Below are 27,657 nucleotides of genomic sequence, written 5' to 3' on the forward strand. Positions count from 1 at the left end.
TGGACATTGGACATTATTATCTTTTCATACTCTAAAGAAGACAGCCTGGCCATGTTTAAAATGGTCTATTGTTAGTGCACTTGGAGATGTGGTCTGCAATGGAATGTTGTCCTTGTGATGTTTGTGGAGAAGCGGATGTGGGGGGTTGGATGAGAAAAAACGGAAGTATTGGTTGGTGGGTGTGGACATAAAATAAAAAAAAGATAGTTAATCATTACATGTGTCTGAACTGTTACTTCTGATACAACAGTCCTGTCTGGGGATACTTCTGGATGCTGCTCTAATTTCTGCTGGAATAGATTTGGGCTTCTCTCGACTCTAAACTGAATAAGAAGTAACGACAGGAAATGAAATGATAAATGACTGTTTTTTAAATTACTCAAATACATTTATTTTTGTTGTTTTTCTCCCTGTGGCTAATGTACCAAATCATTCAGGACAGATTCAAACTTTACAATGAAAATCCTTTCTGGATTAGACTTGCTGCATTAGTGTCTTTGTTTTAGATAATTACATTTATTTAGCTGTTAAGACATTTGCGCTTTTTTAAATTAGTAACTTTATTCAAATGGATCTAACCGTCCCATTCAGCATGAGCCTCGGGATTTCATTTATTTCTGTTAAAGTAGGCACTCCCTGCAGCTTCAAAAATGATTGAATGAGCAAGGAAAATGGATGGATGGATAGACATTTGATTGAAAATCACCTTTCCATTAGTCAAGTATAACATTCCTAGTCTAGCAAATAAATCTGCAGTATGCAAATTGGTATAAACTTGAAAGCTCCATTCATGATACATCTTCTAAGACACAGCATGACCTCTAGCTAAGTATGCCATTATGATCTAGTCATATTTTAGAGCAAAACTTGGAAAGTATTTCACTTAAATTTGTTACATTAATTTTATTCTCTGATTGGCATGTGACAAATGGATCTCTCATGTAGCAGAATGGCATTTACCTTGACATACTGTGTCTTTTTAAAGTAGTTTATGTGTGCAAGATAGATGTCTATGCTCACAATGCTCAAGGACTTTAATGGCAATTAATCCTGTCTGAAACTTGAAGTGTGTCTTAGGCAGGAAGGTTACAAAATTCTTTTTATATCAAAGATAGTAAACTTGTGACCTAATGTTATTTGCTTTCAATGCATTTTTCTGTAAGATGATTAGTATTCATTGTAGTGACATAGAAGCGTTTGAAAATTAATATCAGGCTCATATATTGAAGAATAACAATAAATACTGAGGCTACCAAATAAAAGCAGCAGAGGGCAACAGTTTTATGGTTTTAACAAAAAGCTACACGGAGAGATGCACTGCTTAGAAACGACAGAAGCAAGTTTTTGTTAGATTAACAGATTTAATTAAATTGTCCTTTTCTGACTGAGTATGGGTGTGAACATAAACTGGCACTTCATCCGGGACTGGTTCCTGCTTTGCATCCGATGCTGATGAAATTCCAACTGATTATGACCCTTAATTCTGATTATGCAGATTAAGTGAAACACAATGGCACAGTGGTTAGTTTTGCTAATTTCCAGCTCCATGCCTTGAATCTCAGCCTTGGCATTGTGTAGTTTTTACCAGGATACTTTGGTTGTCCTCCCTCATCCTAAAAACCTGAACATTAGGTAAATCAGTATCTCTAAGTTTGTCCACTTTGAAGGCATGTGTGTATGAGCATAACCTGTGATGGACTGCTGCCCCAGCTGAGGTGTTTTATTGTATTGCACTCATTGCTGCCAGGACGGCTCCTGAAATTAATGAGCTTGATATGGATTTGAAACTGCATCCATACATAAACGGGGATGAATAAATCTAAATGTATGAATATGTCTGTTATTGTACCCATCAATTGTCTGGCATCCCCTAATCATGTGGCCAGTGCCACTAGAGTAAGCTTTGTCCTGCCATAACCCTGTAGCTTTCCAGAAAATTTTCTACCGACATAACATAAAATCATATTTCTTAAGATTGCACTCAACTGAACCTTTTTCTTTCCTTACTTTTTGATTCACCATTTTTCTAATATGTGCACCTCTCATTAATTTTCCAAGCATTGACTTGTTGATGAATTATGAATAAATGCATTATTAGATATGTAAATGTCCAAAAATTAATGCCCAAGGCAGAACAATTGGCTATGGAGCCAAACTTCAAGTATTATTTTATCTATAATTTATCTTTTCAAGACTTGGTGCTCAGAACAAATTGTTAGATTTTCTTTAAAGGGAAGATGCACTCAATCAATAAGCAATCAGTGCATGTAGACGTGTCTATTCCTTTATTCTTTTGGGAAGTATAAGCCTTTTTATACTTGCATGGCTCGGTTTAATGAATTATAGAATTGCTTAGAATATTGTTCAAAATAACCTGCTAATTTTTTTTTCTTTTATTACTCAATGAATAAAAAGCTTTCAAGTTTGAAATTGCTTTGCATGCTGTTTATTTTTATACCTATTCTATAATAGACTCTTAATGTTCTCAAATGCCACATGGCCCCAATTGAAAGTTGTTTTCAGCGTGTTGGTTTTTCTTCATATATTTCAATAAGATTGCATATCACAATGTGGCCATAACTTAATGAGCTGATTACTGAAGAACAGGGGATGACTCTTATCTGAGAGTGCGGTACCATGATGTCACCACAACACTTCATTCTATGTTTGTCTCTTTTCCTGACATCAGCAATTTCTTGATTCTTTCAGGCAGAAATACTTGCAGTAATCACAAAAATGTTTCTAAAATCACTAACTTTGACATAAATTTGTGCAGAATGTTTGATCACAAAGGGGTGAAGCCAAGGGGAAAATGTAATTTTTAACAACCTAGATTGACCAAGAAGGATTATGCTGGTGTTTGTGTTTAGAGGTTAAGTCATTTGGGCCAATCTCTGTTTGCTTTTTGAGTCAATCATCTGTTTGCATGTGAATGAGATGCTCACAAACAAGCAACATTTCAGTCTTAAGATGAAATATGAACAACCACTCCCTGAATGCTGACAAAACAAAGAAGAAGAAGAATATTGTTGACTTCGAAAAAAACAAAGGCTGTCATGCTCCCTCCCTCCTACATCAATGACTTCCCGTTGTAGAAAGTCAGCAGCTTATAGTTCCTGGATATCCATAGCATTGACTACCTTTTGTGGTCTGTCAACATCTTCTGCATACTTGAAAAGGCTCAGCAAAAGTTCTTTACCTGAGGAGTCTAAAGAGCTTTGGGGTGAGAACCAAACCACTAGTGAACTTTTACCACTGTACTATTGAAAGTGTCCTGATGGGATGCATCACAGTGTGTAGTTTTGTAGTTTCACTTGACAAGACAAAGGGCTGTCCATACAGCTTGTAAAATAATAAGTTCTTTCCATCTACTCAACCAGCTGTCTGAGGAGAGCTGAATCTGGCACCTCTGATGACAGCCACCCAGCTCTTGCCCTGTTTTCACTTGTCATCTGGGGAGCCTCTACCAGATCCTCATCACTCACTTCCCCCACTTCAGAAACAAGTTGTTCCACCCGGCCATTAGGTCACTGAACTCCTGGTAACCTGATTCTACCTGCCTTGCACTGTACACTGGTTTATGTGCGATTCTGTCGTATATTGTGTCTGGACTGCCATATACATTTTTTATTTACTCTTATTTACAATTATTATTTTGTCTTCTTCTACTTATTTATTTATAAATTGTCATCTTTTTACCTTATTGTATATTTTGCCTGTACGTACTTCCCTGCTCCCATCTACCCTCCCTACAATTATGACATAAGAATTTCACTGTACTCTCGACATGTATGTTACAGTAAAGATCTCCAATCTCATAATCTAATTTACATCAGACTGGTGGTGTCGCCATCTGCTTTTGTTCAGTGCAGCATGACAGACAAATCAATTTTACCAGAACAGCTTCTTTTTCAGTTAGGTTCATTTACATAACATAGTCAAGGAAACATAATTACACCAATCAGGGAACAGATAAGTATTATGATCTTTTGAACACCCTTATGAGTTAACATTATCTAAAGGTCTCAAAAACAGGTTAACATATTAGAAGTCTTTCACTTGATGCCTGTAAAGAGAAGTTTTTTAGGTGTATATTCTAAAAAAATGCATGTAATTATTTCATTGTTTCCTTGGTAACTATTCAGGGTACAAAAATTACAGAATGCCTTAGATAAACAGGCAGACACAGTTACAGGCACTTGACAAACTCATACATTAAGTATTTTTTCCTTACAGTTGATCAACAAACTGGGACATAGTCCAACAAAGCAGGGGTCAAAACTGTGTAATCAGAAAAAGAAGGAACCAGAATAAAAGGGTTAGACGTTGAGTCAAGAGTAAAGCAAAAAAATGAAACCAGAGAAACAAACCTAGCACTAGAACTTAATTGAATTTAGAAACTAGGATAAGGTATTGTTGACAGTAAGTTTTATCCACCAAGGGATAATCCATTAAGTGACCATTGTGTTTATGTAATGTTATGTCCATGATGACACCAGCCTTCAAGCTGTCTCACAAAAATTAATTAAGGAACTTTCTTAAGCTAAGTGAAAATACAAAATAAACCGCATAAATGGTATCTTATTGAGGAAAGAACATGAAGTACACAAAAATAAACACTACTGTAAACCTTAGTATCTTTCTAAGGGCAATACACAGCACCTTTAGTGTTCATTCATTTAGCGTTTTTATTCCTACATGCTTACTTTTATCAAGATTTCTGTATCTAACAGTTCGAAGGCAAACAGAAAATATTTTATGCTTAATCCAGCTGAAAATGTCTTTCTTTCAATAGGACACCCATTCATTTCTTTAATTTGGTTTACATTCTAGTACTGTTTGGTCAACACATCTATTGTTATTGTGTTTTAGTGTTTTCTTTTCCCTGTTAGGATTCCATCTATAAGACTCTGTTTTATTTTATTTGCTTTTTTTTTAATTTGTTCAAACTGCGGACATTTTGTGTGTTTGCTATGCAGGGTGCTACTTGTTTGCGCATTTATATAGTGTTAGATCGGGGGGAGCGAGAACATGACTGAAAGAATCAATTTAAAACTGAATAATAAAAACAAAAATGGCAACCTTTACAATTACCATACATTTACACCGGATGTTACAGTCTCAAATCAAAGGTATGTTTTTATTCTATAAGAGTAACAATAAGAGAAGCTCACTACTCAAAATGGTAAATGCAGGAGGGACCCAGAATCGAACCTACAAAATCTTGATTATGAGACAGCAGTTCTTACCTCTGCATCAGACAAGCGGTCGTGTCAGCATTATAACCTAACCCTACATCTTTTTCTTCAGTTATTTTGTCATTAGTACTATAACATAAAAAAAGTTTCTGTTTTAGCTATGTGTTCAACATTTCTGGCCTTGCATTTCCTGTCATCCTACATTTACCTGGATCATTGTAGACATGGAACATACATGAAATGTATGTGTTCCAAATAACAATATATTATTTACTCTGTACAATTCCAGACCTACCTCACACACAGACAAGCAGACTTGAGCTGGGAGAACTTTTTTTCTGACATAAGCTGTGTCGGTGGGAGGATGGGATAGTAGGCCGCTTGTTGCTTGTGCTGATTGACACATTTGCAAAACAAAGATGCTGCTGATGAGGTGCGAAGGAATTTAAGGTGGCCCGGCATTACGACTTTTTCATAGGCTTCAGGGATTCTAGTGTTAATTTCCATCCATACAAAATGGTGGTAGTGCAGGAACTCGCTGAGAGAGACTGGGAGAGCCGTAGAGAATTGTGCACGATCATTCTGCAAACCGTTCATCGAGATGCCATCGTCATGTGCAGTGACAAGGCACATTTCCATTTAAATGGTTGCAAAGCAATACTTTCGCTATTGGGCTGAAATGAACCCACTTAAACTTCATCAAAGACCCCTGCACAGTGAGCATGTTACAGTATGGTGCACCGTTGCAGAATTTGGCATTGTAGGCCTTTAGTTTTTGAGGAGGGTGGAGCAACAGTCACTGTCACTTCAGAACGTTACATTGAAATGCTAGAAAACGTTTTGTGGCCCCAACTGGAAGAAATGGATGTGGTGGATGCCTGGTTTCAACAGGAAGGCGCAACAGCTCATATGCATACAGATCCATGCATGTTTTGCGGGAAATGTTTCTGGAGAAGCTAATCTCCCTGCACAGTAATGTTGGGTACCTTTCACGTTTGCCTGATTTCACTCTGTGCAATTTCTTCTTGTGGGGTACAATGACCTCAAAACCTTGAAGCCCTCAAGGACTCTATTCACCACGAAATCGCCACTATTCCCCTTGAAATGGCCAAACAAGTCATGGCCACCACCTTGAAGACATCATTTTTAAAACACAGTAAAAAAAATCTATTTTGTATACCCTTTCTTGTGTCATAATGAAATGCATTTTATCTTATAGCATTTTTTACCACAATATATATATATTGTTGTAGATAGGGGGCGCTCTCGCTCCCTTGAACCCCTGTCCACGACTCCAAACACCAGGTAAAAGTCCTCAAATTGACTTTATTTAATCGCCACAGTGCACAAAGCACCCTCTCCTCCACAATACTCATAAACAAACACAATAATCACTAATAAACAATCCTCCAGCTCCCAGACGCGTTGCCACCCTTCCACCCAGCTCAGCTCTCCGTCTGGTAGCTCCCACAGTCCTTTTATATCTCCTGACCTGGAAGTGTTCCTAATCCCCAGTCCATGTGACTCTCAATCACTTCCGGGTCAGGTACAAGTTCTTTTCTTCACCCCGGAAGCACGTCATTCCTCTTGTCCATGTGTGCTTCCGGGGCGAAGGGAAAATAGCCATTTTTCCTCCCTGCAGCATCCCCTAGTGGCCCCCACGGCATCTAGCAGGGCTGTGCATAAAAACTACATTGTCCATGGTGCCCTGCTGGTCTTCTGGGGACCTCCATACTGCAAGGAGGGCTCCACCTGGCGGCTTGGGGGTATTGGGCCGGGATGGAGAAACAGAAACACAACCTACAATGTTTCAGCACTAACACTGTGTAAATGTAGAGACTGGAGAATGTCAGGTAAAGTTTTTTTTTTAAGAGAAAAGACAAGGAGAAGAGGCATAGTACAAGAAATAATGTCCAAGTCAAAACTGAAAGTCAGAAGCAAGATTGAGAGAGCTCAAAATGTTAACCAGAAATCAAAGTCAAACAGCTGGTCAGGACACCCCTTCACCACATCTGCCAGGAGCACGTGTCCGAAGCCCAGTATCATCGGGTACCCAATAAAAGGGAGAAAGCGACCACCACTCAGCGGCCAGAGTCGGGAGGAGGACAAACCTTGTGGAGGAGTGGTGGTGGAAGAGAGAAAAGGAGTATCAGTGTGGTGCTTACTGTACTTGGGACTGTGTTGTGGCTGGAGGGATTATGGGGAAGACGTGCCCTCCAGCTGAAGAAAAATAAGTTTTTGCTTTTATACGTGCCTCCAGGTCCGGTCTGTGTCAGCCGGGTGCAATATAGCGCCTTTTCTTACACAATCCAATCTTGGATATCAAGGAACTGCTCGGATGACTTTTATACTGGCGTACCAGCGAAATTATCGTTGCTTCTTATCTACAGATTTTGATATTACAAGCTGAATGTGGTCTTTAGGACAAAAACCAACCTGAAGACTCCCTATAAGTTTTACTACAATGGTGAACTTGCAGAGGCGTCAAATAAGTGGGCAAAGACAGGTTGTATCTTGTCCAAGATGGACTTGTAGTTAAGTTTGTCTGTTTGGGTTGAATCAGAAGTGAGGTGCACGCAAGCACCATCTCACCAAGTGTAAGTCACGCTTGTATAAGCTTCTACATCTTCAGTAGAATTCACAACAACTCCTGTGATTGTGGTTGAGCGTGAGCAGAGTAGACTGCACCAGAGACACACACAAACACACACATCTTTTGTAGTGACAACTGAGGTGCATGCAAGCGCTGAAAAAATGTAATGTGCTATCTAGTGGCTGTGGTTGAGCATGAACAGAGAGGACTGCTCCATACACACACGCACACACATATGTCTTTCGTTTATATACGTCTAATTTCCATAGAAGCAAGTGACACAAACATCCCAAAGCAGCTGTGCCAATCAGCAAAACAGCATCATAAAATAAAACTTTTAAATTAATGTTTCCAATTGAGGAAATAACAGAAATGAATAATCTATTCACAAACCCCCCTGAAAACATATACCATAATTTACAGACACACAGAGAATTCGGATAGAAAATACAGAAAATGTCAGTAAAGTTATGTCTTGCAATAAGGTGTTTGTGGATCACTCCCCCGGTGCTCCCCGCATGGAGTTTGCATGTTCTCTTCTTTTCAGTGTGGATTTCCTCCCTAAGTCCAAAGACATGCAAGTTAGGTAAATTTGTGTTCAGCCTCCAATGGACTGGCATCCTGTCCAGGTTCCAGTTGCCCTGTGACCCTTCCCTGAATGAGGAGGTTTGGAAAATAGATAAATGAATGGAGGTTTATGCTTAAATAATTGAAATCATGCAGAATTACAATGTCTACCTTTCTAAAAGTTAACATGTTGAATTTCTTTCCTCGTTAACATGTTTAAGCCAATTAGTTGTGTTGTGACATGGTAGGGCTAGTTTAAACAACTCTTTTGGAAGAATGCTGTTATGTCGCATTCCAGTAGTCCATAATATAGCAAGAACAACTCATCTTAGGTAAGCGAAACAACAGTTCATCATTATTTTAAGAAATGAAGGTCAGTCAATCTGGAAATTTTAGAAACTTTTAAAATTTCTCTTAGTCACAGAAACTCTGAAGCACTATAAAAGCATCTCTCACAAGAAAGTCAGACTAAGAGTTAAGATAATTGCTAGGGATATGTCTATTGAGTCATCAGTTCAGAAATCACCAATTAAGTTCACCTCAGATTACAGCCGAAATACATGCTTCACTAAATTCAAGCAGTAGACATATGTTAGCATCATCTGTTCAGAAGACTGCATGAACCAGATCTTCATTATAGAATTCTTGAAAAAGCAAGTGAAGGAGGCAGCTTGCAAAAATATGCTCAGGCAAATAAAACACATGCGGTAGATAACAAATTAGTTGAATGTGTCTATTGGTCTGATTATTCCAAATCTGAGATTTTAGGTTCCACCTGTCACAAAGAGAACGTGAAAGGATGGAAATGTGGAGTAGGGAATGTGATAGCGTGGAAGTGTTTTGGTCAGCAGTTTATTCAGAAATGAAGGCATTTAATCCACATGGCTACCACACCATTTTACAGGAATGCGTCATCCAATCTGGTTAACCCATGGTTGGGGTAACAGAACAAATGTCCAAAATACATCTCTAAGTTGTGTAAAAGAAGGAAAAAAGGAGATTGGTTCAGGACAACCAAAGCCTATCCTAGCAGTATCAGGCTCAAGGGAAGAATCATCCCTGAATGGGACACCAATACAGTGCCAGCCCACTTATGAACAGACACAAATGAGTAGTTCCAGTTTAGCTAACAAACATGTTTTGAGGGATGTGGGAGTAAAACCCATACAAACATGAGGGGAGCATGCAAATATTACATAGATAGTTGCTTTTTGAAATAGATACATATGATGAAGGTTGTTTAACACTCTATGTGTGTTACTTGAGAACTTGTCTTCTTGGTCAACATAGCCTTGACCAGTTCTGAACCCATGTTCATGTTCATGGGTAGTTGACTCTCGCAGAGGCTTTAAATGGGCCAGATCATTTATGATAGAACCTTCCTTTTCTTGGATTGAAAGATCATCTCTCTCTAGTTCTAGCAGTAGGTTGTTTCAGCTTTCTTAAATCTAGAGATAATATCATTTATTACAGAAAGCCTCATGCTCATGTCTCAGCTGGGTGAGGCTCGACTCTGTCAGCTCATTTGCTTTTCCTGGGTCTGCCAGCTTGTCAGCATTTCTTTGGTGTATTAGATCAAATAGTATCAGAAATCCTTTTTTGCTTTTGCATTTTCTTAGACTTTGAACACTTACATGCCACAGCTTCATCCAAGGTATAATAGGGCCTTTCATTAGTAAATTGTTTATAATATCTTGGTGTCTGATGTGAATTGGTCCTTACCAAGATCATTGGTTTTCTCATTTGGATCGGACACCCTAATAATAGTAGCAGGGTCAGTTCTAACGAGAGCGAGCAGCGCAGTGTGATCTAAAATAGCTACAAGCCTTGTGACAGATCTCTTGGCAGCTCTTTGATATCTTAATACTTGTTGTGGACTACAGTAGCTTGGGCCGCCAAGGCACCCTGGTGACTTCAAGTGTCATGGTACTAATATTTAGTATAATTCCTGAAAAGATTTGTTTGGATACTGAGGCATGACACTGAAGATATGTAGACAATATGATATGCTCTTCTCTGATGGTATGCATTTGTTGGATTCCTCACAGAACTCCAGCATGTTAAAAGAAACACGTTCAATCTCTACTGAAGCAATTATAACTGTTCACTAATACACCTGTTGTTTGGACATGCTTGATCATTTCCTTAATAACGTCTGCCTTTGGCTTATCCATAATGGATCTGTGGTCAATAATTCTTCAGATTGGCCTAATCATTTATATATCAATGTCTTATTCTACAGTATATCACTTTGTTTATATTATGGGACAACATTTGCTAGCTTCCAATCTGAAATGGTTTTTGAAGAATATGTGCTGAGAGTATATATATTTACTCACTAACCTCTTCAACACACTAGAATAAATGTCATTTGGTCTCCTTGAAGGTCTGATAACTATTGCAAGTTTATCAGCTTCCTCCCACAAATCTTCAGATAATCTGTTCATATTCAATATTATATATTTCATTCTCAGCTCACCCTTACTGTTCCTAATAAACTTCACTTCCTCCTTCACTGATTTTTTTACTACTAATATGCTGAAAGTCTCTGTAGGTCATTTTCCCCTTTTCCACCATATTTCCTTCAATTGCCTTTTAACATCCCTTATATCATTTTTAACCATTGCTCTCATATGCTTATTGGCCCTTCAGATAATGCTGGAGTTGTTTGTCTTGTTTGCATTATACAGTGTTATTTTTTCATAACACTCAATTTTTAGCTCTTTACTTATCCACTGTAGTGGGAGGATGTTGTACCGTGTTAGCCATTATGAATGTAGTGAGAAGTCAAGCAAAATGACACCTTTTATTGGCTACCTAAAAAGATTACAATATACAGGCTTTCGAGGCAACTGAGGCCCCTTCTTCAGCCAAGATGTAATACAGAAACTCGAGTTCCTTGTGTTTATATACACACCAGGACAGATACAACATTGGAAAACCTTAAAGTGAGACATCTTAAATGTAAAAAAATTAATAGATCTCTTCAGGCTAGTATTCATTAAGCAAGAGAGGAGAACAATGTATAGGTAAGATATGTGGATAAGATAACTGTCCAACAAAGTCTTTTGAAGTTTCTGATGAGTTTATCAATGCAATGTGGGTCTGCAGACAGGTTGCCTGTGTCATTCCGAGAGATGCAAACAATCCTCATATCTGGCCATAAATCTCTTGTCTCTATTCAAACCATGTTGTAATGTGTTAAATTTTAGCAAGAGTTTAACTTCACGTCCTTTCCTCTCATGCTGTATTCTGACATTACCCATAAGCACTGTGACTTTAAAGTAATTCTGTATTGAAAAGTTTCTCCTCCAGAACTGGATTTCAGTAGTAAACCAGTATTAGCTAGTTATAGAATTAAGACACCTTTAGGAACTGTAGGAAGGAACTGCGCCATTGAAAAAGATTTGTCTAAATGTGACTATATGCAAAGGCAGGCATTATTTTTAGATGGCACAAAACATGCAACAGTACACCTCCTTAAAACCTATGCTGTAAGGGAAAGATTTTATCCTAGTTATGTTCTGATTATTTTTTCTTCCTGGCTAAAATGAAAATGAAGTTTGAGAATGGTCTTCTGCAGGCGAGTCACGAGCATAGCTGCGCTCTCAGATTACCAGGCTACTTCTGGTTGATGAAGGTTTATTTTCTTTCTTCTTTTTTCAAAAATACTTCGGTTCACCCTCAGTAGTGCTTTCTATTGCTTTGACATGCAAAGAATAATTACCTCCTACTTCTGCGCTGTCAGGTTTTATTAGAGCAAGTTGAAAACCTTCTCTACAGCTTAAATTGTTCATCATATATGGCATTATAGGTTTAAGAGGTAAGTAATGAAAACAAGTAGGGAGGCACTCATTTCACAGATTAAGATGCTTCAGTAATAAAAGGTGCAATTTTTAATACCCTGTATTAATTTTCTTCCTGTAGAAGCAGACTTCTATCAAGGCACAATATTAAACCATTTTAGCTCCACTTTGCAGTTAAATTTGTGCTTATTTCATGCATGTTCCTAAATGCATATAAATGAAGAAAAAAAATAACTAAGTCTGAAGACATTGTATATCTTAGAACAGCAATTCTTATGTACATGTCTGCAGACAATAGTGCAGTGCCAAGTCATGGTCAGAATGGCAGGCAATAGCGAAAGAACAAAGACCCCAACCCCAAAATAAAATTAAGATGTCTGTCTGGAATGATATTGGGTCAGTCCAGTAATTGGAAGGACTACTCACAATGGGTGGCAAGTCATGCATTTATACAAAATGTAATATCTAATTTATTAAGAATAAATTGGCCCCCTGTTACTTATTAAAGTGGTCAGGGAATTATAGTTATAGTCACTATGATATACTGTATATACTGTACATAAGTATACTTATAAGATATGACAAGTTACTAGAGCAAAGAATGATATTTGATTTTTAGTAATATGAACTATTTGGTTTTGTAACTGTGAAATGAAAGTGATTTAGAAATTAATTTTGTTCAATTTAATTTATTGAATACATATTCTGTATACTGCCAATATTTAATTACTGAATTTTTAACATTTAACATTAAGTTGTTATTCTCTTTAAAACAATCAACTTGTATGATATAAATTCAATGTGTAAAAATAATTACTTTTGAGACATAAGGATGCTAAATAAAAAAAATAAAATGATGTGTATGATAAAGACAATTTGTCAGTGATGCCCAGATTGGCTGCCATCCCAGTTGGAATGGATGGTTCCTTGTCCGAACCGGGAACCTATTATTATGGAAGTTTGTGGATGGACAGGCATACTGCCCATGTTGACAGCTGGTATTTTTCCCAGCTGGGTGGGCTAATATAGCAGAAAGTCAAAGAGAGACAGCTACCTGGGGCGCTGTATTCCACTTTTTTACAGAGTGGCAGCATCCTTCTGGTGGACTCTCATTGGTTCATCCACATGGGCAATATAGTCCTACAGGAGCAGCTGCAAGGGAATATTGTACCTATTTTGTGGACATCCATCTAACCTGGAATGCGTCCATCATGCAATGGGGTGGTACCGGAAGTGCTCCCAGGAGCGATATAAAAGTAGATGTCTCACCTGCATCTAGGAGTCTGAGCCAGAAGGTAGAAGACAATGCTTGCTAGGAGGTGTGGAAGGAAAGGAAGAATGGGGAATTATTGTAACACTGCAGTGTGTGGTGTTCTTGAGGCAGGGGGAAACTTGCTGAAGATAATGTCACAAATAAAAGAACCTTCATTTGGACTTGCGTCTGTCTGTGCACAGTTGTGTCTGGAGTTTGGGGCTTAGTGGCACCCCCTATGAGCTTCAACAGTAAAGGGAAAAGAAATTCTTAATTTTTTAGAATTTCAAGAATACCAAATGTCTCTTTTGTCAATTAAAATGTATAAAACCACAGACAAACTAATATTATTCATTTCATCAAAGCATAGTTGTCCATGAATGACATAAGCTAAATGTGGGGAAAGTGACTGCATAGGACCTTCTTCAGCCTAAAATTATATGCTCAAATACATTGTAGCAAAAGTAGGAAATATGGAAATATATCTACATGAATATTTACTATCACACACTGGATAATTAAGATATAGTATGCACAAAAATTAGAATGTTTAATATGATTCAGCACTTATTTTAATTAAGCACTTGTTTTACTATGTTATTCTGTACCTTATAAGACATTATTATTTTTAAAAGTAATCTCACCAATATGGTTTAAGCACTGTTATGCACTGATATGCACTGAGTCTTACATGTAACCTCTTCACCAATGTAAAATGACATCCTGAAAGTTGATGCCAAAGACTGGGTGGTGGATAAACAATAAGGAGGCATGGTTGAAAAGCATACCAGACAAAGTCGGCAAAATGTCAAACAGGTGTCGGCTGTTAGCATAATGAATAACAAACATGAATGGGCATGAGCTAATAAAGTGCAAATGCCATTAAGTGTTGCCCATTAGCATAGCAGACATATCAAATCATTTTCTGTGAAATTAACTGTTTTCATCTCTCTCCTCACTGCATCCATAAACTTCCTGTTTGGCCTTCCTCTTTTCCTTTTGTCTGGCGGTTCTATCTTAAACATTTTTCACCTCTCCTCTGCACGTACCAAACCATCTCAATCTAGCCTCTCTCAGTTGGTCACCAAACTGTCATACCTGTGTTGTCCCTCTAATATACTCAGTCCTAATCTTGTCTATCCTCATTACTCAGAGCGAAAACTGTAGCATCTTCAACTCTGCAACTTCCAGCTCTGCCTCCTGTCTTTTCATTAGTGCCACCATCTCCAAATCATGCAATATACTCAATCTTATTCTTACTGACTTTATTCCCCTTCTCTCCAGTGCATACCTCCACCAATCCAGGTTCATCTCAACCTGCCGTCCACTCTCACTACAGATCACAATGTCATCTGCGAACATCATATTCCATGCATACTCCTTTTTGACCTTATCTATCAACCTGTCCATTACCACTGCAAACAGGAAAGGGTCAGAGCTGATCCTTGATGTAATCCCACTGTTACCTTGAACCAGGTTGTCATTCCAACTGCACACCTCATTACAGTCATACTGTCCTCATGCATATCATGTACCACCCTCACATTTTTAATGCTACTGCCAGCTTCCTCATACAGTGCCATAACTCCTATCTTGGCACCCTGTCATACATTTTCTCTAATTTCACAAACACACAATGCAATTCCTTCTGACCTTCTCTATACTTTTCCATCAACACTCTTAAAGCAAACATCACATCTATAGTACTCTTTCCTGGCATGAAACCACAATGCTGCTCACAGATCGCTACCCCTCCTCTCAGCCACTCTTCCACTCTTACCTATATTGTGATGGTATAGTTGATCAACTTTATACCCCTGTAGTTAATGCAGTTATGCATATCTCCCTTATTCTTGAAAAATGGTACTAATATACTTCTTCTCCACTCCTCAGGTATCTTCTTCCTTTTCAAGATTATGATAAACAATTTTGCTAGAAACTCTATTGCCATCTCTCCTAAACATCTCCATTCCTCCACTGGTAAATTGTCTGGGCCAACTGCTTTTTCACTTTTCATCCTCTTCTAAGTTTCCCTCAATTCAGCCTTGCTGATCCCCTTCACTTTGTGATTTACTGTCTCCACATCTTTCAACCTAGACTCTCTTTCATTTTCTATATTCCTAAGTCCTTAAATTTACTTCTTCCACCTTTTCAACCCACTCTCCCCACTTGCCATCAAATTTACATCTGCATTCTATACTGCCCTGACCTGCAGCACATCCTTCCTCGTTCAGTCCCTCTGTCTAGCCAAACAAAGTGCATTTCTCCTCATATAGTTTGGCATAGGCCTTTTAATTAGCCTTTGCCACCATTGGCTTCACCTTTTGCCACATCTCATTGTAACCGTGCTTTCATCATATCTCTGGTTATCCCAATTAGTTTTTGCTAACTTCTTTCTCCTTATGCTTTAATATACTTCCTCATTCCACCACTAATTCTTTTTGTCTTCTTTCCTCTGTCCAGATGTCACACAAAGCACCTTCCTATCTCTCTCTCTTACCTCTTTATCTGTAGTGTTCCAATCATACACCATATCCTCCCCAGCACCTGTCTCATTCCCTCTCTGGATTTCACATAATAGTCTTCCTCTTTCAACTTCCACCATCTGAACCTTGGTTCCATTCTGACTCTCTTACTCTTTTTAACCTTGAAATTCAAACTGCATACCACCAATTGATGCTGTCTAGATATACTATCTCCTGCCACCACCTTACAGTTTCTAATCTTTTTCACATTGCATTTCCTACATAGGATATAGTCCAATTGTGTGCCCTTTCCTCCACTCTTAAATGTCACCCTGTGTTTCTTCTCCTTCTTAAAATATGTATTCACCACCACCATTTCCATCCATTTTTCAAAGTCAACCACCATCTGCCCTTCAGCATTTCTCTCTTTAATACCGTACCTGCCCATCACCTCCTCATTACCAACTGTTCTCTTCGCCAACATGCCCATTAAGGTCTGTTCAGATCACCACTTTTTCCTCTTTGGGTATACTCGCCACCATTTCATCTAACTCATTCCAAAAATGTTCTTTCTCACATCCCACTTGTGAAGCATATGCAATAATGACATTTAACATTACCCCTTCAATTTCCAACTTTATGCTCATCACTTTGTCAGACCTTCACCTCTAAAACACTTATAACATACTATTTCTTCACAATTACCCCTACCCCAACTTCCTCCTGTCCACACCATGGTTAAAGAGCTTGCACTCACCTCCAATGTTTCCGGCCTTACTTCCTTTTCCACTTAGTCTCCTATACACACAGTACATCTACCTTTCTCCATTCTATTATATTTGCCAGCTCTCTTCCTTTACCAGTTTTATTGTCAACATTCAATGTTCCGACTTCGAACTGCACAGTTTTTCCCTTTCTCCTCTCCCATTGTCTTTGGACCTTCCTTCCCCATCTTGTTCTTCTTCACCTAGCAGTACTATAGTTTCTGACGATACCGTGCTGGACAGCAGCATTGGTGGCTGTTGTTGGTGTCCCAGGCCTTGACCAATCTGGTATGGACATTCTGCTTCTCATCCACGTGTTTGATATGGCACAGGTTTTATGCTGGATGCCCTTCCAGATGCAACCCCAATTTACCCGAGCTTGGAACCCTCACTAAGACTGCACTGTCTTCTGCATCCCCGGTGGCTGGGTTGAATGCTAGATTCAAATGTTGCTTCTATAAGTTTTGCATGTGTTTTTTATTTGGTGGAGACACAGTATTTGTCTGGATGGTCTCAGACCCATAACTCAAATTATGAGAAGTATATATGGGTGAACTGTGTTTGAACAGCAACAGTATAGAGCTTACAATGCTCCAACCAGGCCACATTCCGAACAGGCTTGGAGAATATTTATTTCTGTACTGTCCATTGTTTTATATGTTATGTTTTACACCTGTTTTCTTCTTCTTAATAATTTTTCTGTTAATTTAATTATGTCAGTGCCATAACAATTTGATTTCCACTATTTTGTTTCTGCTCTTCATGTCATTGTGACATCAACTGGTATTTGATTTTTTGGATTTCAAAATAAACAGAATTACTGCGAAGTGTTTTGTAATTGTTCACATTATCATTTGACAGAGAAAAGATTTTCAATTTTGACAGGATATTTTGTTATGTGTATTTCAACTAAGAACTTTGGGTCCTACTGTTATTTTGTTTATTTGGCATTATTCTTTTTTTTTGTTTGTTTTTTAACCTCTTATCTATTTAATGACTTTCCTCTTAACCAAGATCTATCTCCTTAGTTATATAATTATTGTACTGTTTGTTTTCATTAGGTTCATATAATTATAGTTCCATACTTAGCATCTTCAAATCTCCTATCTGTACCTGCTCTTTCCCTTACACAGTTCTGAATGGCTAAGTACAAGGATTGGTAATCATTTTGCTCTGCATCCTTTCCCTATATTTTAAGTTTATTCCTTTGTCCATTAAAAGAACATTATTTATTAATCAATAATGAAATAATTAATTAAAACTAATAATAAGCCTTTGTTGTCATTGTAAAACTGTACAATGAAAGTGAAATGCCATCCCTGATGATGCTAGTTAACAAAATAAATAATAATAAATAAAGAAAATAATACCACTAGGGGTAAAAAAACCTACTTAGGTCCAGGGTGGATCAACTCCTTAATGACGGTTTTGGCCCAGCAGAGACATGAGGTTGTATAAACACAAAGATAGGCATGTGTTAATGATTCTTTGGGCTGATCTGATGACCCTTTGAATAGCCTTCTTTCAGCTACAGAACAGCTAATGTACCACATGGAGATATCTTAAGTAAATATGCTTTTTATGGAGCAATGATAAAAGGACACCAGTAACTGCTCGATAAAATTGGCCTTCTGCATTGTCCTTAGGATGTACAGCCACTTCTGCGCCTTCTTTACCAAACAGGTGGTGCTGGCAGTGCACATGAGATCATCGGAGAGATTGGTGCCCAAAAATTTAAAACCAGACACTCTGTCCACTCTATCTTCTTTAATGAATAATGGTGCAAAAATTCCACCTTTCATTCTTTTGTTTTAGGAGTACTGAGTGACAGATTATTTTGGAATACCGTTCTATTAGTTTACAGACCTCTTGTCTGTTGGCCGACTCACCTCCGTTTTTAATCAGCCATACTTCTGTAGTGACATCAGCAAACTTAATAACATAATAACTTAATATGTATTATGAATTGGAATACAATCATGGATGTAAAATGTGAAAAGAAAGAGAGCTCAACACACAGCCTTGTGGAACACTAGTGCTGAGTGTCGAGATGGAAGAGTGATGGGTACCCAGCCTGACTGTTTTAGGGTGGTATGTCAAAATGTCCACATGTCTGTTTACCAATACCTATATTAAGCAGATGTGCTTGTTCGTTTAACACTAGAATCCCTGAAGCCTACGAAAAAACTCATAATCCCAGCCCACCTTAAAGCCTGTCGCACCTCTCCATCAGCGTCTTTTGTTTTGTAAATGTGTCAATCAGCACAAGCCTGCTATCCCATCCCCGTCCTTGAAGGAGCTCAGCTTAGGCAAAAACTTCTCCCAGCTCAAGTCAAGGTTTTTTATCTGCATGTGAGGTGCCTGGAATTGTATATGGTAAATAATACAGTATTTTGTTATTTGGAATACATGCATTTCATGTGTGTTCCATGTCTACAAATATCTGGGTAAATGTAGGATGAAAGGAAATGCAAGGCAAGAAATACTGGACACTTACCTAAAGCAGAAACTTTTTTCATGGTATGCTAATAATGACATGAAGTGTATAATGTGTGAAGACTTTTAGTTCTAATATAAAATAATCATATGTACTTTTACTCAAGAATATAAGCAAAAAAAAAAAGCATTTGATTTACATGTTGCTGGCAATGAGATAAAACCCCAAGCTCAAATGTCAATTGACAGGAATTTTAGACATGTTCTTAAATAGTGTGGAGGTAAGAATTGCTGCCATAAATCCCAAAGGTCCTGGGTTTGAGACTGGGTGCTCCACATTTTGAGTAGAGAGCTGCTATTATTATTATTATTATTATTATTGTTGTTGTTGTTGTTGTTGTTATTATTATTACTATAATATAATAAAAACATACATTTGATTTGAGTCTGGAACACCAGATTTACATTTTGGCTACTTGTATAAGTTAGCGCATGTTTTTTTATAATTCAGTTTTATTCTCTCAGTGACGTTCACGTGGTCCCTCTCTGAGTTGATGGTGTTTATCTCCATTCTTTTTACAAGCGTAGCAATGACCACAGTTGGTGCTCTGGCTGATGCCTGCTCAGAACTATTTGTTATATCGGCAAAAATATGATGTCCCGTGAGCGTTATCAGACTGAACAAAGGCAGGACCATAACAACAGACAGCTTCTGTGGCTTGAGCTAAGAGAACTTTTTGCCTGAGTTCAGCTCCATCAAGGCAGGGGATGGGACAGCAGGCTGCTTGCTGCTTGTGCTGATCGACACATTTACAAAACAAAAGACACAGATGGGAGAGATGCGAAGGGATTTAATGTTGGCCGGGATTACAAGTTTTTTCGTAGGCTTCAGGGATTCTAGTGTTAATTACTTATTCCAGATTAGCCTTGTGTGACTGTGGAAGTCGACCTGAATGGGCCCTGCTTTGTGCCCAATGCTGCTAGAATAGACTCCATTCCCTCCAGACCTTAATTGGTCTGATCATTTAATGAGCATTTATTGTTGTTTCCTTTCCATATTTTTTTATAATGTATTATTTTATTTATTTTACTTATTATTATTCTGAACATCTATAAAATTAATTTGTTTGTAAAATTAGCATACCTTCAAAGGACAAATGGAGTTGGCCATTATTTTTTGAAGATGTTACACACTTTCAGGAATCAATCCAGAATGATACACATTTATTATCCACTTCAGTGGTATCACCTAGCAACCTGTGGACAAATGTAATAAAGAGGTGCTTCAGTAAACTTTGAAGCTTCTCTCTTTACTCTAGAATCACATGATCACTTGAACAGTTGCATTCAGCCTTAATATTTTCGTCCTTTACAACCCTGATTTAGATTAAGGGAGTTTCAGAGGTATACTAGACTCAAAATCTTATCTTTACTCCTGATGTAACTGTTTTATCATGGTAGAGTTCTACACTATTGACCCTGATCTCCCTTTTAGACTCTTTATTACAAAGACTTTGACATAATATCCTAAATCACATCCTCATCGCCAATTGTATTGACATGGACTTGCACCATAAAGCATCTCGGTTTGAAAATTTGCACAACGGTGAACAATCAGTCACAATGCCACAATCTGGCTCAGAAACAGTCTTTTTTCAGCATGAGCTAATAAGGGAACTCTTTTAGTCAGCCACGTATAGATCATATCTGGACAGTCAGCTGGTATACCTTTATCCTTTATCTTATGTGACCACCACTGCTTGACAGAGCCTATAAACCTCTGAATATGCAAATGTCTCATGTTATTTCATTCCTTCAGAATAGCCTGAACACATTGTTGGTCATTGGCAGGCACAGAGTCACATCTCCAAATGTTATGATTCAGGGCATCCCAGATGTGATCTTTGGGGTTAAAGTTAGCAATGAAGGCAGACCAGGACAGTAATGGCACACCAGAACTGACTCCTTGGGATGGTCATGAGTATGCAATCTCTGCGTTGCCTGACTATGTCTCGCTGGGTTAGACATCAAAGATATGTGAACAGGGTGCAACTGATGTGTTGTCTTGCTTCAAGGCCAGCAGCATGGAGTCTGTCCCTCACTATCCTGTTGTTAAGAGGGTCTGCTGACAATATCAACAGCAGCACAGGTGACACACCTGAAACAATTTCTCAGATGGACTACTCTGATATGTCGGTGTTACTCTGGTGTGGTCATTCGAGGATGACCAGCACTTGGATGCTAATTTGTCCTACCAGTTAGCTGAAGCCTTCCCTGTAGATAAAACACAGTAGGGTGGCTAAATCCATAGCATTGGCTATTGCTGGCAAGTGACATGCTTTACTCTCTTTGGCTTACGCTGATATTGAAGACATTATTGAATACACAGAAAATCGAGTAAGTGTAGCCTTTGTCCTGCTGTGTAAAAGTGTTTTCAAACGTTTAGAAAGTACCACTGCCTCACTGCACAAGTGGTATTGCTGGTCAAAGGGTCTAAAACATGACAACTCTGTGAGAAAATACACAAGCTGTAACAGAACTGGAGTTTTCTCATTACAGAAAATGTTTTGTTTCTTGCTTTCATCATTATATGCATGTATGCAGCCCCAACTCCCTACTAGGGTTGACAGGTGAAAATCTCCAAAGCATTTTTGCCGTGAATATACTGTGTTCATCAATGACCTTGCCCGATGAATATTTTCCTATAAATCCGTCATGTGACCAACTTAGAAGAAAGTTTTTACTCTATGCTTTTGTGATGCTTTGCAAGGCAAGGTGATGCGTGACATCACAGAGGTGCAGCCGCAGCCATGCACAGAACTTTCACACATACATATTGCCATCTGCTTTGCATGGTATCATGACCTGATCAGTACTGAAGCCAGATTTCCATCTTAAATGAAAAAGAAAAAACCTTGCAGCATTGTCATCTGATGGGTACATTACCTGTCCGTAATGAAAATATTATGAGTACTGCCACTGGATATATAGCACTGATCCTTGTGTGCAAACATTCTTTGCATGCTCTGCATTGACTTCTGTGCATTTTACAAGTTCATCCAAATTCCTGAACAATTTTGAAATTTTGACAAACTCATGGTGAATCGAACTCCTCAGGGTTTGCTCATCACTACTTCCTACGTATTACTTCCTTGAGAGAACAGAACGACTAACTGCTACAAAGAAAACACCTCTTTTGCTTGCTAAATTTCCAGAGATACTAAAAAAACACATTATATTTCTTAATAATAATAATTAATCATTAAAACCCCCTAAAGAGCACAATTGAGTCCTGTTCAGAGTGTCATAAATTCCTCGTCATATATTTCAGTACTGGTTCAAATCCTAAAGAAGTATTCTGAGCTGGAAAAAGTAGTCTCAAGTAATTTAGTCAGAAGCATAGTAATTTCATGAGAACAATTCTGCTGGAAACAGATTAGCATTCCTCTTACCTGTACTATCTGGTCTGGTCCTGGGTTTGAGATTCATGAATGAACTCTCTAAAACTCACCATGTCATGGCAGAAGACTTGTTTTCACACCAAAATATTTTAGAACTACAGTTTTGAGCACCAACTTGATAGACTAAGGATGAAACAATTGCCCAGTTTACAGATTATTTAGTATTACAGCTATTGTTCCCACCGAATTCTCAAACGGGAGCCTAACTCCTAAAGCATGTCTAAATTTTTATGGACACAATGCTCTAATACTGTCTAATACCTACATGCCTCTTGTCTTTCCTAGTTTGGAATGTTCAAATTCTAGTCATCAGTAGGGCTTAAAAAGTTAGTTGTTAATAATACATGTGATATAAGTAAGTTTGATCTGTCTATGCTAATCATCTTGAACATAGTTATTGGTAGACATGCTGATATTTAAACTATACAAATGTGAATGGTTTATTGTTAGGCACTTTTGCTGCACTATAGATAGCATTGTCTGCTTTTTTGAACCTTTGGGTAGCCACTTGTCTTTGCATGTCTGTAGAAAATGTAGCCTCGTAGGGCTGGACGTGATTCTTGGAATGAGAAGACATGTCGGAGTCAGTTCACAAAAATCTTGATAGTAGATAGTGGAAAACTTGGCCACTGACAATGCCATGCCAGCAGCAGTTCCTTCTGAAAACCCACATCCTAATTACTAAAGGATGGATGTCCAGAGCAGGGAACTGTGTCACCTGAACAGGAGTGTTGTAGAGTCCGTTCCACCTGTTCTTCGATAATTTCAAAAATAGTTTAATCTACATTGTAACTTCTTCTGATAAATCTTCAATTCTCTCTCTGAAATACGTAATACCTTCGACAGAATCCATTTCATCGGCAGTAGTAAGCATTTTTCTAATTAATTCTTGTGCTTCGATTCACCAATCAGTAACTAGAGGGCGTGTTAGAGCCCACCCTCTCAACTTTGACGAGTGAAAGTGACAGTTTTATTTCAAGTCGTATTTCATGACGGTTTGCAGGAATGTTGCGGACAAAATTAAATAAATAAGCAACAAAAAACATATTTCGTGACACATTTATTTATTTATGCTGTCATTTCATGACATATTTATTTATTTAGGCTCTCATTTCATGACACATTTATTTATTTATGCTCACATTTCACAGTAATTTTATTTATTTACCCATTTATTTATTTAATTTTGTCCGAAATTTTCCTCCATACACATGACACCTGTTTATGTTTGATAGGGATGATTTTGAGAGGCGTTTTAGTCATAGAGAATTTATGCATGGTAACCACAAGCTTTGACAAGAACAGCATTGTTGTTTGCTCTTTAAATCCCCGCCCCTACTGTGAGCTCCACCTTCTTAAGGCAGTGGATTGGTTTAGAATTTTTTATATTCAGTGAAGTATCTCATTGTTCCCATCCACATTCTATTCAGATTCATTCACAGTTGAATACACTCACAGTTGAGTATAATACTGTATATATGTCCGATGCCTAGCTAGGGTCTAGTTGTAAGAGTAGTGTTAACTTTGTTATTATCTAATAATTTTATTTTGGTGTTTATACATTTTATTACATTACTACTATTAGGTATCAGTGGAAATTGGAGAGAAAGATGGAAATGTGTATACCTAATCTGGTGTTAAATAAAAATACAGCAGTGATAATTTAAAGAGGATTAAGCAGACTCAGATGCAGATGGATGGATATATGTTAAAAAAGAGACATGGAGTCAGCATTTCTAAAAGGAGACATTTTTTAATTCTGTAGATGTCACAAGACTGATTATTGTGCAAATTGAAAACCACAGGGCCTCTTGTCTTTTTTAGGCATCATTCAACTGTGCTGCTATTCATTCTATGATATGATGAATTTCTCTTAGCTGCTGTTCGAACACATGTCAGGAAGTCTTAGTTTTATAAACATATTAAGTGATTTTTGTATTGTAGTATACATTATTCCTCATCAAAACATTACTTGAGTGATATTATGAATGTTTCTAACTAAACTATCTAATTAAATGCTTCCATTTATCTGAATTTACTGTCCATCTATTTCTAAACCTACTTAATCCAGTTTAGGGTTACGGGTGCCAGAGCCTATCCTAACAACTTTGGGAGCGAGACAGGAATCAACTTTTGTTTGTATGCCAATTTGCATTCTATGGGATTAAATCAAGAGCATGCACTCAGTTTGTTAGCACTGCTGGCAAGGTTTGAGTATCTAAAGTAGTAGTAATAGTAATGAGTGTAGTGAAATTCCAGTGAATGTCCAACCAACACGCAAAATATTGCCACTGTCAGACACTGTTAGAATACCTAACCTTGTTTTATTTAATAGAAACTGTAATTGAAAACACAAGCAAAGATAAAGATTTGGGTCACCCTTTGGCAAACCCTGTATAATTTGAAACAAAATAATAAACACAGTGTTGTCATGTAATTTGAGAAACGTCTTCACAAACACAAGTCTACAACAAGGCTTAAGTCAAGATGGCAGTGAAGCTGGTTAAGAAGTGTACAATGTAGAAGTGGCGGGCTCAGAGGACCAGAACCCAGAAGTGATAGCATTCATCTTTCCATTGCAGGTCTTCAGGAGACCGGTGGGAGGCATTATGCAACCAACCCTTGATTTGGGTGGAATTACCATTACACAAGCCCTGAAGTTCACAAAACACAAATCAGTTTACCCGATGTACTCCTTGCCCTTGTTGGCACCAATGAGCCCCAAACACGATCACATAAACATTGTCCAAGGTTCAAATAAACAGGTACTTATTCAACACAATACCCGCAAAGTAACAGAAAAACACAAGCTGTCTCTCTCTTTTCTCAATACTCTCTAGCTGTCTCTCACCACCGCAATACCCTCCTCCAGTCGAGTGTTGCCTTCCTTCCTCTCAACTCCGACTCGCCTGAATAAGGGAGTGTGGCCCCTTTTATTCAGCATCCGGGAGTACTTCTGATGCCAGGGCCACTGCCCACTGGAAGCACTTCTGGGTCATACGGAAGTTCCATAAATTGGGGAGCACATCTATCTTCAGTGGCCTCTTGCGGCACCCATGGACCCCAGATGGGGCTGTGTTGCTCGACTACAACTCTCGGCATTCCCTGCTGGTTCCTGAATGGGCACCAATATGGAAGGCTGCTGTCATCTAATGCCTGGGGGAATTAAGCCTCCCCCAGAGACTGTCTTTCCCTGTCCTCTTTTTTCAGGACCAGGGAAGGTTTTAAACCCATGTCCAGTCGGAACGTCTGACCATTTATTTGGGGCTTCCCGCCTAGGTAAAAACCCATCAGTACTGGTTGGGATGTACGTCCATCCATTAGGGCCACCTAGTCCAGGTGCGACCTCTCTTTATGTTCACTCCGGTTCTCTCTTCTGGGTAAAAGATCTTCCATATCTCCTGGCCGGGATGCCCGCGTGCCACTTAAACCATATGTAGGGGAATATATTGTTTTAGAGGACCTTCTTAACAACAGATTTTTTTAAGGAGCCATTCAAGCAAACACGATACAATATTCTTAAAACACTTTGGAGTGTATTTTCCTTTTCAACATTCAGATGGTTATAGGAGATAGAAAACTGGCAAATCTTTACTGATTGCAGCAACTACTAAGATACGGAATCTTTTAGAAATAAGACATAGGTTCATTATTGCTTTTGTTTGTCACTGACTCTGGCACACAAAATGATAGAAAAAGTAGAGCAGAGCCAGCATTTCTGATTACAGAATATACAGAATTTTTAATTTACATAACAGATGTTTAACTGATTATGCTAAATTGGTTTCTTGTTCGTCAATGGAAATATTACATTTTAGATGCACCATTATTTAAATTGGGCAGCTTCACTTTCGCTCCTATTTTGCCTCTTGAAGATGGCTGTGGAGCTATATCAGAAGTGTTATAATCTTATTTGACTATCATTGTGTGTAATTATAACACTTCTGCTCTAAGCATATGCCTTTTCAGGGTTTCACGGTAAACAATGCAATTAGTTATTCTGCATAATTAAGCAAACAAAACAATGATTCATTTAAACATTTCTAGAAGAAATCTGATTATAATTTTGTTTTAATTAAAATTTTATATTCTCTTTAGGAAGCTTTTTTTCACCGACTATGGAAATGTTGCCAAACTTGAAAGGTGCAACATGGATGGAACAAACAGAACAAAAATTGTGGATAATAAAATTGAACAGCCAACAGTAGTTGCACTGGATTTAGTGAAAAAACTGGTCTACTGGGCCGATGTATATTTGGACTACATAGAAGTGGTTGATTACAACGGTGGAAACCGGCATACCGTGATTCAGGGAAAAGATGTGAGTATTATAGCTGTACACACAAACCTGGTTTCCAATTTGTGACAATTCTGCTTCATAATCACATTGTGTATTAGATTCTGTTTTTTCTATCTAGTTTTTCATTATAAGGATATGTATGAAAAATAAATGGAATTAAGCCTATACCAGTAAATCAAAAAACTTGTTTTATAATAAAGCAGAACATACAATATTCTATTGAAGCTAATATGACTTTTAAATAATTTCAGGTTTCGTATCTTTATGGATTAACAGTCTTTGAAGATTATTTATATGCAACCAGTTCTGTTGTTGGTAAAAGTAATAAAGTGGATGTGGTGAAGATCAATCGGTTTAATGGCACAGATCTAAAGGTTATAACACAAGTGAACACTGCTAGGAGCATTCGGGTCTACCATAAGCTGTCTCAACCTACAGGTAAAGCAAAATATAATGTTCTGGTAACACTTTGTGATTGATTTAGCGGTTTTGAAGCGCTTGCAATATTACTTATGTTACATTTGAAACACTAATTAACAACATTTTAAACTTGGACATAATGCATTTATTTATTTTGTTTTCTGTAAAACTAATTAGTATGTAAAGATGTTTCTAATAGTACTCATTATGAAATTTATTATATAGAATTAAATAAATGGAAGGCTAATAGTTGGAGCCGTCACCATTAAAGTGCTAAATAAAATGCCAGAATTTGGGTATTCCAGTTTTTACATAAGTAATAAAACAAATTAGTTATATTTTAATTACACAACTAGTATATACAGTGCAATAGCTTCAATAACCATACATTTATT

The 27,657-nt window shown here is 37.9% G+C and overlaps 1 protein-coding gene across 1 annotated transcript in view; it reads left to right on the top strand.

Annotated features, from left to right (window-relative positions):
• The window catches only part of LOC120530667 (low-density lipoprotein receptor-related protein 1B-like), a 1,848,048-nt gene that overhangs the window by 949,813 nt on the left and 870,578 nt on the right, over positions 1–27,657 (top strand). The window contains exons 9-10 of the mRNA XM_039755091.1: positions 26,641–26,863; positions 27,094–27,280. Coding sequence (XP_039611025.1) covers positions 26,641–26,863; positions 27,094–27,280 — 410 coding nt within the window. The remainder of the gene's footprint in view (positions 1–26,640; positions 26,864–27,093; positions 27,281–27,657) is intronic.

This window comes from Polypterus senegalus, chromosome 6, assembly GCF_016835505.1.
Source record: "Polypterus senegalus isolate Bchr_013 chromosome 6, ASM1683550v1, whole genome shotgun sequence".
In the NCBI taxonomy this organism is placed as follows: Eukaryota; Metazoa; Chordata; class Cladistia; order Polypteriformes; family Polypteridae; genus Polypterus; species Polypterus senegalus.